Below are 17,861 nucleotides of genomic sequence, written 5' to 3'. Positions count from 1 at the left end.
CATGGAGTGGGTACAATGGGAAATCCCATTGACAAGAGGCGGGAATAGAGAATCCCACCATCTGCAAACAGTGCATCACAGAGAAACGCAAGGCTAAGGACCGGAGAATCCCGCACAGGATTCCCGTTCCTGATCGCTTTCCAGAAAATTTTGCTGCAAGTGTATGTGAGTAGACATCGAGAGAGGAGATGATCAGCTGACCATGATTATTACGTCGCCTCTACACGTCTGTGTTGTAATTTCCCGCTGACACTCACAGTATAGGCTCATGTGTTAATAATTGGCAATTGGTTAAGACACACAGAGAGACAGCTGTGGTAACTTACTATAGGGTGAATACCTCCAGGAGAGAAAAGGGGAGGAGAGAAAATTGGTGGAACAGGACACGAGCAGACCCATAACACCAAGTTCCTGTCCGTTTTGCACTCAGTATTCATCTGCTCGAGTAGGTAACTAGTCAGCAACATCTTGATGACTTCCGTGGCATTTTCTAGGTATACCATCCAATGGATGTCTGTCCTGAAGACCATCAAGAGAATGCTGCAAAAAGCAGACTTCATGCCAAAGCATCACTGAGGATTTCTCCTGCTACAGGCCTCCATGACCTGCAGCAGTGCACAATTGACCACCCCAATTTGCTATGAGCATCAGTTCCCAGATGGTGTTCATTCAATATATTCAAAAGTTCTAACCCAAAAATATGAGTGGGTTCAATGAAGTTCAAGTTTGATTTGTGCAAAATGCTCACTATCTAGCTTATGCTGAGGCAAGGTGAATACCAAAAGCAGCATCTGTATGAGGGCTTATTTTGGAAAAAATAACTTTCTTGGCTTGTATTAAGCAATTTGTTTGTAATGACAAGGGATAAGTCATTCTTTCAGCTTCACTAATTATAGAAGAATATTCTTTTCAAGGCCATGATTATTGCTTTTCATTATAAATGCAAAACCTTTGTGAATCACAACTGAATGATTTTCAGCAAAATCAAACTGCATCTACTGATAACTAAAAGGTAGATCCTGAATTTATATGTTTCATGTTCTGATGATACGTTAGAGTGCTTTTGAACAGTGAAAATGAAAGTTGAACACTTGATTTTCTGACTTAGGCAAGGATTAAGACTGAACCATACCAACACTTACAAAATTTTAGTGGAAAATTTGAATCAATTAGATTATGGGCGAAATCTACCGACTGTGCTGCGCCCAACAGATTCGCTAGATCTGACTAGATCTCACAAAACGTCATGATCCGAATCCCGCCCACAATTAGCGGGACCCACTCATGCAGAGTTAAGTAAGTTTTAACGGTCACTTAACTCTACTGACGCCAGATTAAACGGCCACTCGGCATCTACCAGTCTCACTGAGGAGACAACAGTAGACAGTCATTTATCACTGGTCCCCACAAACAGGGAGCAGACGGAACGGCACTTGGGGTCTCCCAGGCGATCAGAGGCTCGACCTCCAGACAGGGTGACACCCTGGCACTGCTGGTGCCATGCGGGCACCCTAGCACTGTCAACCTGGTATTGCCACCAAGTGCCACCCTGGCACTGCCAGGGTGCCAGGCAAGCTGTAAGGGGCATTGCCAGGATGGCAGGCTGGCAGTGCCAAGGTGGCCAGGTGGCATTTTATCTGTGCTGGGGATCGGGCCTGGGGTTATGAGGGATGCCAGGATCCCCCAACAGGTGGGTTGGGATGTTGGGAAGGTCCGGGTGTCGCATTGGGAGGTCTTTCGGACCTCCTCAGTGGAGGAAACGCGACTGAGTGCAGCCTCGGTGGGGTGCTTCCCGCCAGGCCTCAAAAAAGAAACAATTTATTTTTGGTTAGATCACTCCCTATATATTGGTGAGTTTGGAAATTGGAAATAAAACATTTTGGTCATTACATCCTTATATTTGTTGATAACAAACATGATAGAAATCATAAGGACGCTGAAAAGTAATGAAAAAGACCAGTAAAATATTGGGTAAAAATATATTTTACCTGCATCGTTCATCATTGTAAAGATTATGATAGAAGCTAAAGTTGTTGTGTGCAAAGATGTCTGTCAGTGTCTTATGAAATTTCTCCCGGTTATTTCTTAAGTAATTAAGAAGATCTCCATAGCAACAATATTCAAAGATTAAGTACACTGGACCTAAAATAGTACATAATTAAAACTTTGAGTTAGCAAATGTAAATGACATGATTTAGTATTGAAGATATGTGAACAAAGGTTTAGGACATCGTTTCTTACCAGAAATTGTACAAGCTCCTAAAAGGTTCACAATATTTTCATGGCGCCCCATGTGAATCATCATTTTCAGTTCAGACATTAAGGCATCTTTTTCAGAGGGTTCATATTTTTCTGTTAAGTGGATAATAAAAGATACTAAAATCCATGTTTATTTAATTTAAATTATTATTCAAGACACGTTTTGACACTGTTAACTTGCTGAAATATTTTGTGCAGCCAGTTTAAGTTTTGGAACTCATTCTTAGGATATGGAGTTGCCCAGAGAAAGTGATGGCAACTGAGTAGCTTTCTGGACCACTTCAGAAGGCAGTTAAGAGTCAACCATTATTTGAATAAAATATGGAAAAATTACATTGCACAATGTCCATTATGTGACTATTACACAGACACCAGGTGCCAAAATAGCGGACATAAAGCATGCACCAGAATTGCATTGCCCAATATGGTGACCTCTTTTACCCATACCTGAAGTAGGTGTTAGGTATTTGCATAGAATTGTTCAAAGCACCCTAGACCAGCGGCTCCCAACCTGTGGCCCGTGAGAGTACTGCAGGCGGGCCGTGGAAAAATAATACAATTACGTGCATCTCGTAAGTATCATAATCCATGTTACATTATTATTATTCGCGAACATCCTTGTGCAATATAATTTGCAGTGTATTTGTGAGTGTGCATTATAAATCATTAGAAATAGCTGCATTTTTACATGCATTGTTATATAAATTTGACTCATGTCAGCCATAGGCTATGTAAAAAATTCTGTTTAAAAAAGCTTGCATACATTGTGGTCCGCAAAATCTTTTGATGACAAACTCTGGTCGGCAAAAAGGGAAAGGTTGGGAACCAATGCCCTAGACCTTACTGAGAATGGGCACACCCAAATTTCGAGGCAGTCGAGTTAAATTTTCAAGATGATTATTTAGTTCTAGAAATAAGGCATGGATATCCTTAAGACAGAAGATTTAACACCAGACAGTAATTCTGTCAATTAATGCAGCTTCTCAGATAGTTAAGAAATTATACTAATTAATTGAAATCATTCTTTTAGCATATTTAGTTATCATATTCTTCTGAAATTCCTGTGTTCTACTTTACTAAAGTAATTAATCTGTTTATTTAAAATGAGTTTAGACTCCGCATGCTTAAGTTGCATTTTTAGATATCCTCTCTTCCATGCTGCCAAAAGGTAGATGTTAAGATGGTTATAGTGTTGGTATCTTTCATGTTGATCTAATTTGATCCATGCTGCTTTGATGCCATGCTGTTTCCTCCACGTCCACCGTACCATTTTCATTCATCTTGGAAAATATCCTTTCCAAAATTCCAATAGTCAAATCTATGGGATGGTGCCTCATAAAAGGAATGAGTGATCGCAGAAGAAGTGAGGCTTCTTATCCTCTATTATTATCTACCTATTGTAGCCGCTAACTATCAAAGTTTCAACACTCTAACTTTGCCATTTATGAATTATCCAATCAGTTGGGCTTATTTATGCAAGCTTGAGATTGCCCTATTATTACCTAATCAATGATATCAGAATATAAGTCACAACCATTTTTTGTGTCTTATTTAAATTATCTTTTATTCCTGGTTTCTTCTGAGCACCAGTTAAAATTAGAGCTGCCATATTGAACTAAATCCATTTAGAAGTTGCAGGACCTATTCAACATACAGGCAAGGCTAATTCTGCTAATTCTGCTGAACTAAATAATAGTCTGGAAATAAAAATAATAAAAACTTGCCACGAGCAAAGCTCTATAAGAATGATTGCTGAGTTGCAGCTTTTATTTGTTATAGTAAAGCTAACAAATGAGAACTAAAATACAATTAGTAATAAATTGATTCCCTTTATAATAATTCAACTAAGTACACAATTGTATTAAAACATTGAAAAAAGCATCATTCATATTTGAATGGTTACACAAGTGTGAGTCAATATTTGCACAAAATTGGACATAAACATTCTACTTAAGATTAGTGTGGCATAAGTTGCACATACCCTTCAACATCTTCACAGCTACTTGGACAGGGACGTCTGCTTTACTAATTCCATATGCTGTAGCTTCCATTACTTTCCCAAATGCACCAGAGCCAAGTACATTCCCTGCAGTATACAAACAATTAACCACTAATAATACTAAATGTAACTACAATTTATGCACATATAGAACAAGGTTATCAAATAAGGAATTGTATCTTATTGTGGATTAAAAGGACATTTTTTAAAAATGGGATTAAATGCCAGTTACATTAATACCTAAAATGTCATTACTCATTTTCTCTTTATAGTTGATAATTGGCCTGCTGTATATTTCCAGCATTTTATGTTTTTATTTTTGATGATGCAGTCTTCAGCTTTAAGGGTAAACAATGTTTCAAAGAAAAATTAGTATTTGTGAATTATTGGGAAAGCTGATTGGTCTTCCTTTTCTTAGAAACCATTTTCCGATTAAGAAAGACTAAATACAGACCTGCATCACTCAAACTCATTTATTCAACTCTTACTCAATTGACTGTGCAGTCTCAATGGAAGAACCCATTGGTCTTTGATCATTAATCCTGTGCCATTATTTAGTGTACAAGAGACAGTACTGAATTCTCAAGTGATAATGTCAGCATTTTTGAATAATAATATTTTGAAATAAGTTGTTATTTCATTTTAATGCACTTCCTTGAAAATATCACAAAATTAATTGTGTCCCTTTAAGCACATCAGATGCAAAAAGTTAATCAGGGGCTGAGTAGCCTGTCTTATTTTGTCACTTTAGGCTCATTCATGCTATTTAGTGGAAATATTTATTCTGCATTTTCACAGTAACTTCATTGAAGCCTACTTGTGACAATAAGCGATTATTATTATTATTAGATCACCTACCCAATTCCAAGTTTTCTCGAGGAAATTCCCATTTTATGTCATAATCAATGTGGGTAAAATCGACGTAAATGTAGTCGTTCTCAGATGATCCAACCACCTGTATCATGTGGAGCTGCCTTTCATAGCCAGGTTGCTTAAATGAACACCGCAATGAAATTGGACATTAATCAACGTGAACATTTCTTATTTGCCAATAATTACAGTGCGTCATATTATAAACAACTGTACTGAAGGAGAATATGTTTGATTATTGAATCAAAAAAAATGCAGTTGGGTAACTAAGCCACAGTTAAGTCCCCGTTAGAGCTATCTGGTCTAATTCCATTTCTCATTTTACAAAGGGCACTACCTGAAAAGACATTAACATTTTAGTTTATCTCTCTTTCTTGTTTGCTGTGGCTCATGCACAACTGTATGCAATGGAAGAGATGATCTGTTCCCTACTGATGGAGCTATGAAACAGAGACTTGCAAATATATGAGAGCAAAGAGGTAATGACTGCTTGCTGATTCTTCTTTTCCCAATGTTAAGCAACATGTATATCTCCCTATCTCCAGTAACACAACTGAGATTTTACTAGGGTAGGGATCACAAAGAGTAAACTCAGATCTCACCATTCTCTCACTGCAAATCTCTGTGCTACTGTATTAAACAGACAAGTTATTGTTAAATATTAACAAGCTTTTAATGCACATATTGCATTAATTCTCCTGTTGGGTGTTTCATAGCACTATAGGATGCTGGGTCGCACACAGTTTCCCTCATATTGAGTTATTGGTTGAGTCCTCAGGGGAAATGCTGAATGGAAAACAGAAAGAAGATGAGGAAGATGGAAAGGAGGATGCTGTTGAGCAATAGACTGCCTGAGATCACAATGCCAAGAGTGATCTTCTGAATGTCCCGGACTAGAAGGGCAGTCCAGGCACGGTACCCCATCCCAGGGGAGGGCCCAGGGTCAACCCCTCACCCACAGCTCAAGACCACCCAACTCCCAGGACCGCTGAAAGACCCGCCCCCCCCCCTCCCCTTTCCAGCTGGTCGTGGCAGATTGGCACATTAGCAATGGAATAAGACTCTTGGTGCCTCCTTTTGGCTCCACCGCAAAGTGACAGTAGGGTGTCACTGCCAGGTTATAGGTGCCATGTGCCAGGGAACAGAGCACCATTGGCAGTGCCAGGGGGTAGACCTAAAGGGTGGGCTTCAGGTCATCCTTATGTGTGCATGCTGTGGGGCTGGGGGGGGGGGGGTGCCATTCCTTGATGAGGGGTTGGGTGTGCCCTCCTTGTCAGCAGGGGGGAGTGTGGTCACGGTATGCCTTGTAGGAGGGAGGGGGCCTGCCGCTGGATGCTGGGATCAGGCCCCCTGCTCAAAATGGTGGCCCGATACCAACATTTGGATAGAATCTGGTGTGCCCTCCACCACGCATAAATTTTCATGGCTAAGGACTGTGACTCGTACTTGGGCATTGCTCCTAGCACCAGTGGAGACCAGACCCAATTCTCCTCTGGTGGGAGCACTTCGGCTCCAGAATGGAGCCCAACCTATATCTATCCATTAGAGACTCAAGGGCTTTTCATTATGAACCCTCTTATCCGAATAGTTTGGAAGAAAAAAAGGGAAGGGACGACAGCTGAGACACTGGAACTTCAAAGACCACTGGGTGTGATTGAAGTTAAAATAATGCTGCCGTAGTACGAAAAATAGCAAGAAACACATAGAAATATTACGGCAAAATAGTCTCTGGAAGGTTTGAAAGTGCAGCAATTTTTCACCATTAAAAAGTTGCTTTCAAAAACAGATTTGAATAGTTGATTTAAAACATATTTCCTTTTCCAGTATATTAATAAAAAATAATAAACCAATTAATGTTAACTGAAACAAACGGTCGGTCAACCAGATTTGAGCCATTTGTGATCTGAGTAACCATTGTCAAGTGCAGGCAGGAACACATTTTTTGGCTTAGTCATGTTACATACAATAGTCATAAGGAAAGGTACTTATTTACCCTTTGATACTTGTAGAATATGAAAACTATTAACAGGAAGGTAACTGGAACAAAGATTCCAACTGTCATGTATAAAATAAATTTCCGGAATGATGTACCTGGATTAATAAAAAAAGTATATATGTGTGAAAATAACAGTGCCACCATTCTACAACCATTATGTTACAGTACCCTGGGCTAGGACACAGTCAATTCCAGCCCCACTTGACCCGGAGTCACAACACAATTTGCAACAATTAATTCTGAGGAAATAACCGCAGTCTTTGTTCTATGGCCACCCAATAACTATTGCCATCGGGGTTGTAAATTTAAACACAATTATTTTTTATTAATAGCAATAACTATAATTAAATATTCAACAAATACAACTGGTTAATTATTATCTCATTCCTATAGTTCTGTTCAGGCGGGATCAACGAGAGGAGAGGGAGGGACTGGGGAATTGTGTGTATAAGGCACGTTGGCTGGGTATGGTTGTTGGTTGGGAGGGTGTAATGCACTGATTTATATTTGTATTTTTTGTTATTATAAAATCATAAATGCCTGAATAAAATGTTTTTTAAAAACGTTGTCCCATTCCTAACCCCCTCCCCCCTTCCCCCCAGCCTCTATCCATAAATTCACAAGGCAGACAAATACACAGGGGGAAAAGGGGCATAAAGAAAGAAATAATATGAAAAACAAAAGGGGTAAAAGTCTCTTTTTAGATGTATGTCTTCCAGTACACCTTTCTTCAGTCTGGACCTTAAGTTGGAGGTTTTTGCTTTTAGTCTGTAATGGTTTTCACTGTAGATTTATTCAGGTCTCAAAATATCTCTGCAAGTTCAGAAAACAGTAGATAGGCAGCATTTCTGGAGGAACAGAGAGAGAGAGACAACACCTCACAGCTTCTTCTCTCAGCATCCAGGACATAACTGTCCCTTCCTGGGTTCTCTGAAAACCATCTAACATCGATCGTACCCAATCATCGCCTGTCGCCGGGTAGAATACTGCCTTTGGCCAATTCATTGGCTTTCAGCCAACCAATCGAACCAAATACCTCCAATTTATTGAGTGCCAGAAAGTCCCTGAGCTTTTCGGTTCAGAAGCTATACCTTAGCTCCATAGCATAGTGTAGCATTTCACAACTTTTGAGTTCCTCACTTCCTCTGTTTGACTTAAAGGTACATGTCCATTAAATATCTATTGATCAAAATGGCAACAAAGTAAAAGAAATGGGAACAAGGGAATCAACAGGAAGAGCCCTTAGAATATGCATTCCATTTCACACTACCGATCCTTGCATTATAATCAGTTCAGAATGTTGCCGCTAATGAAGTTTCAATAATTATACAACATTGACATTACCTTGCTCTGGAAGGTAGGTTTTCTTGCAGACTGAGCCTACTGCATTCCCTGCACAGCACTCTATTGAAAACCCACCCGTCATGTCGGTTGTGTCCAGCAAACTCATTACATTTTTGGATCCAAATTCTTTTCCATCTGACACGATAGTTTGAATGCCCTCAGTTACATTTTCACTTTCAACACAGCTTCATGACAACAACAAAAAAAAGGACACATTAAAAATCTGTATTTCTGATTCTCACCTGTATCAACTTCACACAACTGTTTGAGTTAAGTGGACAAATGTCATCCAATTAATATTTATTCTTGAAAACTCCCGTTATTATTTTGTTTGCTGCAGCATTTTGTTTAAAGTCTTGAGAATGTTGATAAAATTAGCTAATATTAAAAAAATTGTGCTGCAGAGGGAACCTCGGGTTGTATTTGCAATCATTTGCTTTACCCACTTATTAAAAACAGAGCAAAAGTATCAAAATACTTCACATGATTGTGCAAATATTCATTAAAAATTACATAATATTTTACGAAAACTAGCTTTCAATACAGAAGAGCATCAATATATTTGATCAATACCACGAACATTTTTCTAAGATTTATGGGCAGCACAGTAGCATAGTGGTTAGCATAGTTGCTTCACAGCTCCAGGTTCGATTCCCGGCTTGGGTCATGGTCTGTGTGGAGTCTGCGTGTTCTCTCCGTGTCTCTGTGAGTTTCCTCCGGGTGCTCTGGTTTCCAATCCACCTAATCTGCACATATTTGGACTGTGGGAGGAAACCAGAGAACGCAGAGGAAACCCTCGCAGACACAGGGAGAACATGCAGACTCCACACAGACAAGACCAGAATTGAACCCTGGTGCTGTGAGGCAGCAGTGCTAACCACTATGCTGCCCCTTCTGTTTACTCAAAGTATTCTTTGACATTTTTCAGAGTGGTAATTTGGTGCAGTTCTGTTGATACAGCCGAAAGTGGATTTATTACAAGAAGTAAGCATTATTAATGAGATTGTCTAGCTCTCCAAGTGTGAGTAACCTGACCTTTAATCACTGAAGATGGAACTATTTACTTCTGTCACTGGTGCGCACCACATGGTTTAGTAGTACATTCAATATTTTTTGATATAACATTTTTTAAAGCTTGCTTATTGGTGGGAAATTGATGTTTTTTGTAAAGCATTTTTATTGAAGTTTTTCATTGTTAACAAATAACGTCACAAAATCATAGAAATGGTACAGTTCAGCACAAAAGATAGCCTCAACACAGAGGAGAACGGGAGAACAGCAATATAATTGGCTCAGTACAATCATTAGTCTCAACTTGGTGCCTCTGTACGCACCACCAGAGAATAAGGGAGAGAAGAAATGACCATGAAAGCATGGTAAAATGATGCACACCTTCCCACACGGCGATTGCTCGCAATGACCATGTGAGTTCAGGATAAATGCTTTGCTCCGTGTTTGGCCACGCATTAGAGCATATCTCCCTCAGCTCCAGCAACACCACAGGCACCAATGACATACTGTCACCCCCTCCCTCTGGATTCCAACCCCATCTGTACTCCAGCAGGAGTAAATCACAGATTCTCAAACCCCACCATAACAGGAATAGAAAAATATAAAGAAAATATATAAGAAGCCCAATTCTAGAAGAATGTTTCACATACCACACAATTCCACATAATTCCAACTTCAGGCACAGTACATAACTATCACATTTCACATATTCACACCGAGAGGACCAGCAGCTATACATTTTGATTATGGTCAGTGTAGTCAGCGCTTTCTAACATATTAAACAAGACAGGATAAAAATGGTGTGTGTGGTAGTATGACTAGGGGTATTACGGTACCTGGAAGTGTGAGCTGCCATTGGTGCAGAGGACTCGCTGCCCATTGGCCCAGGTATGTCATGTGCCTCTCAGCCGATTGGCTGAGAGGTAGGTAGCTCCGCCTACGAGGCAGGGTATAAGAACCTGTGTTCCCCAGCAGTCTGCCATTCTTCTGTGTGTCTGCTGCCGGGTCCACTTCTTGTGTTTTAAAGCCTATTGTTCGGACTTTATCTACGTTTCGTGTCCATTGATTGTGCATCAGTGTGCTACCAGGAACAAAAGTTCTCAGGATAAAGATAACTGAGATACAACCATGAGACGGTGTTCCTCCAGACTAGCACTGTATGCCCTTGTAAGAAGGATATTAGGGGATAGGGCAGCTGTGCCTCAAAAGATACAAAACCACTGCCTCCCCATGGAAGATCTCACCATAATGAGGAGAATGTTTAGTAAAAGTAATATGTAAGACCACCGGAGGAGGGCGCCTAACTCTCCCATCAAGCCACCTCAAACCGAAGAAGGGTTCCAACAACGGCGAGACGTAGCATACAGACTCTCACTTCAACTATTCGAGCAGGGATAAACTGACCACACCCAGTATGCTCCATCACTCATTTCCCCCCATCCTAATAGCCCTAAAAACGCCAACCACAAAAAAGAATTGGAAGGAACCTAGGATACATGGATCTGCACAGGCCATCGAAGGAGACAAGTACAGATTCTCAAAATTCAAAGCAGCAACAAAAAAAAAAGCAAAATGAAAACCCAATACAATTAGCTCTAACTGCAGCTATCCTCAATCCAAGCGTCCACTAATGTAGCCCTTCTACCCACCACTACACCAACTACCCACCCATCACACGGCTGTAACTCCACTCATCTTCTCTATAAATGAGATAAGGGGTGTCTAAAATACACTCCCATCCCATGGATGCAAGGATTACAGCACAAAAAAAGACATGAAATCAACAGCATAATCACCAGGGAATGAAGCGTAGGTTATTGAAGAACTGCAGGATAGTAACTGTCTATAAATAACATTAATGTCATTTGGAAAGGCCAAGGCCATGACAGGAACATTGAATACTTGGGATGTCTCAAAGGTACCTTCAAACAAAGTGTCCAAGTCACCAGAAACCCAAGCCCTAGCCAGGGGCGATGACTCGACATGGCCAGCCGCCGCGAAACCCTCATGTCAAGCATCATGGACAAGACAGCAAAAGACCAATGGTCAGGGTCTCAACCTGACCCCAGGCCTCAAAGACCCAATACAGTGTACCCTGTTAACATTTCTCGCAAGGATACTTTGCAGTTCAAAGTGAACACCATATACCTGCACCACCGAGCTGAGATCATCATCCAGAGCATCATTTGCAATGGCAGTCATCATCCTGCTGCACACAGCACCGCCAAGGCAAAATCCCGCTCACCAGCAAAACCACCAGCGTAAGCTGGGCTCCAATCCAGCCATCTCCAACCACCCCAATCAAACAAGGATTCTCTCGGATTCAACTTTGCTCTTCACCACCAAACCCCAACCAGGATCATACAGGGACATTGCACAAGACATATAGCCTAATATATCCTCAAACTTGACAAGGGACAAAGAACATGTCGCCATTAGTGGTGATGTAAGACATCAAAGTTAAACAATTACTGGTTCAGAACCACCCAACTACCTTGCCATTAAAATTATCAGCTCCGTTCTCTAACTTCAAAGTCCTTTTTGTGCAAAGAAGAACAAGTATTAAAACATTAAGCCTTGTGCATTAAATTAGCGCAGTTTAACTTGTGATGTTTAAGCGAAGTGACTTTATTTGGCACAGTGTAACTATCTTTGAATTTGTACATTTAGAATTAAATTCTGTAATGAGCTTTTGTAACTCTGTAGTTCTTTTAAAATTTAATTTTTGTTATTGTATGTGCTGTGTTATGTTCAGCTGACCAATCACTTTCAAGCACCGATGGTATTTTATAAAGACTTAGTGTAACTTCGGTAACTTTGTAAGTTTACAGAACTATTCTCTAAGTTTAACTGGCTTATACCAAGCACTGAGAGCTATAACAAAAACATATATAGCAAAAACACATTGATATGTACTTGTTTTAATGAAGTCCCATAGATCAATTAGACATCCAATGAATCCATGTTATTAGACATCGCATGCTGTCTTATCTCAAGTAAAAGCAGACATGAAGGATATGATCTAACAGCCGCGTTGCGTCTGGCACAGACCCATGCGAGCTGGTTAGATCGCTGGAGAGGCCAAAATCAGGATCTGCGCCAGGCTCCAATCACTTTTTGATCTAACAGTCCCACTCCCGTTGGCGGGTTCTGAATTTCTCCACAACCTGCAGCATGGCAGCACAGTGGTTAGCACAGTTGCTTCGCAGCTCCAGGGTCCCAGGTTTGATTCTCGGCTTGGGTCACTGTCTGTGCGGAGTCTGCATGTTCTCCCAGTGTCTGCGTGGGTTACCTCCGGGTGCTACGGTTTCCTCCCACAGTCCAAAGATGTGCAATTTAGGTGGATTGGCCAGGCTAAATTGCACTTAGGTTATATGGGATTAGTGGGTTATGGGGATAGGGTGGAGGTGTGAGCTTACGTAGGGTGCTCTTTCCAAGAGCCGGTGCTGACTCAATCGGCCAAATGGCCTCCTTCTGTACTGTAAATTTGATGATTCTATGACCCTGGCACAGTAGTGAGACGATGTGCGGAAGACAGAGGAGGCGGGTCATGAGGCCTCGTCTGAGTAGTAGGACGAGAAAAGGCTGGACCAGGAGGGGCTGGAGGATGGGCCCGGGGAGGACTTGAAGGAGCAACCGGTCGATGGAGGGCAGGCAGCAGCGGAGAGAGACCAGCATGCCCAGAGTACCAGGGAGGTCCACATCCTTGGCCTGCTTCTCATAGAACGGGGCTTTGTCTGTCACCTTACCCCCTCTCCCCTTCCCACCCAGCCCACCTCCCCTTACCTAACCACTCCCTCACCCGTCCACCCATTCCCATTTCACTACCCCCAACTACCTTGTTCCACCCTCCCAGGGTCAGTGTAACATCACTCCAGTGCGAGGGGCCTGTTTTGGCACTGTCAACGGGTCAATATACAAGGCACGAGGGTGATGATAACCTGCTCTAGGGGCCACCTTGGGACAGAATGGCAGCTGGAGTGAGCTCCAGAGTGAGCATCATCTGGCTCTGCCAGCCCTGGTGGCTCCCCATTGTCTGTACCGTGGTGCTGACACCCTCAGCGATGTTTCTGTGCGATTGGGCCATGCTCTGGAGTGCCTCAGCATTGTCCACCTGTGCTTGGGACACATTCCTCAGCAACTGGGACACGCTTTGCAGTGCCTCTGCAATGCATACCTGAGACTGGGGCATGTTCCCCAGTGCCTTGGCAAGGTCCACCTGTGTCTGGGACAAGCTGTCGAGGGGCTCAGCCATGGCTGTCACAGACTGAGCCATGTCTTGGATACCACCACCCATGATGCTGACATTGTGCTGCAGGCTCTCTATTGTCAGCCATGGCTGCCTTGCCTTCCCCTTAGCATCTTTCCTCCTCCTTGGGATGAACCTCTGTTGTGCCTCCCATTTAACCCCTAAAACCTCCTGCCTTTGCTGTTCCACCATCTTCCCTGCCAGGCTCCTTTACCAATCAACTCTCCCTTTTTGCTCATTCAGAATTAGCATCAACTCATTTAGGCCACTTAGAATGCAATAACATCACTGATCACACTGTGGGTTGTGGCTTGGAATGAGTTAATAAGCAGAAGCTTTCACTGAACAAATTGTGCAGCAAGTGACGGAAGCAGAAGTTATAGAGAGTGAAGAGAGATCGAGTGTCAACTTCTGCCCAAGACGAAACCGGAAAGCAATAGCCTTAGTACACTATTCAAGTCCCACCCTGCCTTTAGTAGGTGTCGACAACTTATTCCCTGAAAGATTCCCTGAGTTACTTCACCAAACTGTCTCCTTTTGCCTAAATGGTTAAAACCTCAATGAACATGATTAAAATTTAAGTCCAAATAATACCTGGAGCTTACACTATTAGTACCTGGCAGAAATTTGCAATGTCACCATTGGGGCCGCTGGCCATTTCTGTCTGTGGGGCCTAATCCAAGCAAACCCAATATTGAACCAGCGTATAAGATGACAAATAATGTAGAACATGTAGTTTTGGAGGTAAATCACTTATTTTTTCACTTCACCAATCCTTTGTCCTGACTCACCCATTCTGACTTAAATGGCACAATATCACTGGAGAGGAGTGGAATTCTACCCCGTGACCCCCAATTTGAGGAAAAATATCTCCAAAATTCCTCTCCAATCCAAATGTATATTTCTCAGATAAAAATGAAGATGTGGTAAAAGTCAAACTCAAGTGGTTTAACGGGTAGATTTGTAAGGTAAATAACCACAAAAAAGAAGAATTCACCAGGGATAAAGGAACCAGCCATCAATAGCAGAGAGCCAGGTACACAACTGAACTTAGAATAACTAAAACCATGATTAAGAGTGTTAATAAAAAGTATTGCAGATGGTAGAAGCAATAATAGCATTCTTTAAAATTATGTCAGGTGATACGATGGGGGGTAAAATTCAACTTGGCAGGGCTGCAAAATAGACACTAGTGGATTGGCCCAATAAATTTACTTTAGTTGACTTGGAAAGTGCAAACAGACAGCTGATCAGTTGCCATCCAGGGCCCCTAATCTGAAATTGACTTTTACCCCTAATATGATCATGGGCTAGTTAGGTCCATTGGTAGAGTTTGCAGGGCAGGTTAGTTTATTGATCAATGTAAGGAAAGAATACTAAATGGGGTGTTTTACATTTGCTTTTACTATTGCAAATGGCCTCAAGGTTTTAAATGTGCCAAAAAGGAGTGTTCCTAAAGTCAATTCCATAGAAGTAAATGACAGAATATTTTTGCCTTGAGTTAAATCACTTGGAATTGATTGGGCTGCTGCACCAGAAAACAAATGTTCATAATCAATGGGGGGGGGGGGGGGGGGGGGGGGGGTAGGAAATCACTCCATTACAGTTATAGCAGAATCTTGTTGCTTGTTTGTTTTACTTATGATTTTCTGGGGGGTGGCACGGCGGTGCAGTGGTTAGCAATGCTGCCTGTAGCACTGAGGACCCGGGTTCAATCCCGGCCCTTGGTCACTGTCAGTGTGGACTTTGCACATTCTCACCATGTCTGCGTGGGTTTCACCCCCACAACCCAAATAAATGCATGGTAGGTGGATTGGCCACGCTAAATTGCCCCTTAATTGGGAAAAAAAATAATTGGGTACTCTAAATTTTAAAAAATAATATAAAAATAAAAAATTACTTACGAATTTCCATTGCATTTTTTCCAAGTCACTGTGGCTGATGGATGGCTTGTGGACTTGCACAAGATATTATTTTTCCTCAATGCTAGCTCTAGTGATGGTTTTTCTGTAGAAAGTACAGTTTGCAAATTTAATAGATAGTCCTCTTTGAGGCTATATGAAGAGGCAATCAGGTTCATCTAAGCTGCTAAGGCAATAAAAACAGCAATTCCACAGATGTAACTCATGTTCCCTGTATTTCAACCAGTTAATTCCAGAAATGGTCGTTTCTTACATGTGTGACTAAGTGCTCCAGCCAGCGAGAAAACGAGGGTGGTACCCTCGGAACGACCCCAACGTGCCATTGATCCTATGGCATTTGGAAATAGTTTTTTGCAGAATCGGCTTTTCCATGCCATTCTGTGGTACACCGGGGTCCACGCTGTAACTGAGAGGACAGCACCTAATCACTCTGACAGGTCCCCCACCTCTGAGATCAGAGCGCCCTTTTTAAAGGGCACTCTGATCTTAAATAGCTGCTGCAGCCCCCCCACCGGATCCCTGGCGGGGGCATCCACATCCAACCCTAATCACTGGCAAGGGCTCCCCACCCTCAGTGCGCCCCTTCAATTCCCACAGACCCCCCCACATTCCTCCCCTCATCCTCCCACACTTAACACCCCCACCTCAAAGGTTTCCACCGCTTTAAAGGGATAACTTTCACCTTGTTCTAACAGACCTTTACATTTGGCATACTATCAGACTTTAAAGAGTTCAGGGGTACAGATGAGAGCGCTTTCACTTTATTATGAGAAAACCTTACTTTTTACATACTGGCTGACTGTTTAAGGGGCTTAAAGGCTGCAGATGAGGAGAACAGCCAAATGAGCCCCATCTCAGTGAAGTCATCTAACTTGAGGCGATCCAGCCCAGCTCAAGTGCCCCTGATCCCCACGTCCCAAGAAGGACTCCCCTTGGCATCCTGGTGGCAATTGCTGGGGGTGGGGGTACTGACTGCCTTGCCACCCCTCGGACTGCAAGCCACCAGGATTAATGTTTCTCAATATTTGCACCAATTCAAGCCAGCGAGACTTTCAGCTGGGGGGGAAGCCGAGCATCCCAGCTGGCTAGTGAACGATGCATCCTGTCCTTCAATGACATGTAAAGTAGCTCTAATAAGCTGTTTGCATGGTCCTGCTGGGTTGGTGCGGGAAGCCTGACTGGGATATCAGGAAACCTGCTATTTCCTGCTATGGCCAGCGGGATGGGCATGGAGATTTGTGACGGGTCTCCTTCCGGGTGCGAATCCTGATTTTGTCTCGACGCAGGATTCTTCAGGCCATCACAGATCCTGTGTCTTGCAGGTGGTTCCAGAGGATCCCTGCCTTTCAATGGACATTCTACACCAAGGAAACCACAAGATTGTGGCTGTGTCAAATTCTGTAATCCGGAATCATTGTCCACTTAGACCTTTGGCATTCAAATTACACATTGTATTATTTTCATGAAACTTGAATAATTAACTGCACCATTTTTCTTCTCTAAGTAGAAAGTAAATTCAAATTAAATGTGCTCCTGGAAGTTTATATACTAAACTCAGTAATTCGGACTTACTTTTTATATATATAGTAACAAATCTCTGAAATTCTGTCTCCTCATTTTCTGCAAAAAATTCATAGATTCCTGGTTCATGATTATTACCACACAATGAGGCAGAATACCTAGGAAACAGCAGAAAGAATAAGAATTAGATTATTATGTAATAAACAATAAATCGTATCCTTAGCAGGGAAAATGTTGCCATGAAAACATTTAAGGCAAATTAAATGCATCAAGTACAACTTATAAATGGAATCTGAGTGTGGACTTCTTTGATCTTTCCAGGTACAATTTAGAAGTTTTCTTCTGCGTCACTCTGCCAGTGCTAAAATCAGTCCTAATATCTGACTTTACACAGAGGCAGAAGGGCTCTGCACCTGAGGCAAAATGGAACCCTGATTCAGGAGGTCCCTCCCCTGAATGTAGAATCCACTATTTTCACCAGAAGCGGATAACGGATGGTTTGAACTTCACACATCCATGGTTCACAGAGACAGCTGCACATGCAAAATGCCTTCAAACTGATCCAATTTTAATTATTGTGATTTCCAAAAAATGACTGTTGCTCTATAATAATGTTGGTGAATCACAAGCCTTCGCTTATATTGATCAAATGACCACACAACAAGTTAGTTACTTCAAAAGATGGTTTAT

General features: G+C 41.9%; 1 protein-coding gene across 3 annotated transcripts in view; it reads right to left on the bottom strand.

Moving 5' to 3' along the window:
* The window catches only part of flt3 (fms related receptor tyrosine kinase 3), a 119,017-nt gene that overhangs the window by 16,318 nt on the left and 84,838 nt on the right, over positions 1–17,861 (bottom strand). For all 3 annotated transcript variants that reach the window (XM_038819015.1, XM_038819013.1, XM_038819014.1), the window contains exons 11-18: positions 17,223–17,329; positions 15,633–15,735; positions 8,469–8,653; positions 7,122–7,219; positions 5,117–5,249; positions 4,241–4,345; positions 2,242–2,352; positions 1,989–2,142 (exon numbers count right to left, since the gene is read on the bottom strand). In XM_038819015.1, the coding sequence (XP_038674943.1) occupies positions 1,989–2,142; positions 2,242–2,352; positions 4,241–4,345; positions 5,117–5,249; positions 7,122–7,219; positions 8,469–8,653; positions 15,633–15,735; positions 17,223–17,329 (996 nt within the window). The remainder of the gene's footprint in view (positions 1–1,988; positions 2,143–2,241; positions 2,353–4,240; positions 4,346–5,116; positions 5,250–7,121; positions 7,220–8,468; positions 8,654–15,632; positions 15,736–17,222; positions 17,330–17,861) is intronic.

The sequence above is a fragment of the Scyliorhinus canicula genome, chromosome 14 (assembly GCF_902713615.1).
Source record: "Scyliorhinus canicula chromosome 14, sScyCan1.1, whole genome shotgun sequence".
NCBI lineage: Eukaryota > Metazoa > Chordata > Chondrichthyes > Carcharhiniformes > Scyliorhinidae > Scyliorhinus > Scyliorhinus canicula.
The sequence above is the reverse complement of the archived record's forward strand: the minus strand, read 5'-3'. Positions and strand labels throughout refer to the sequence as shown.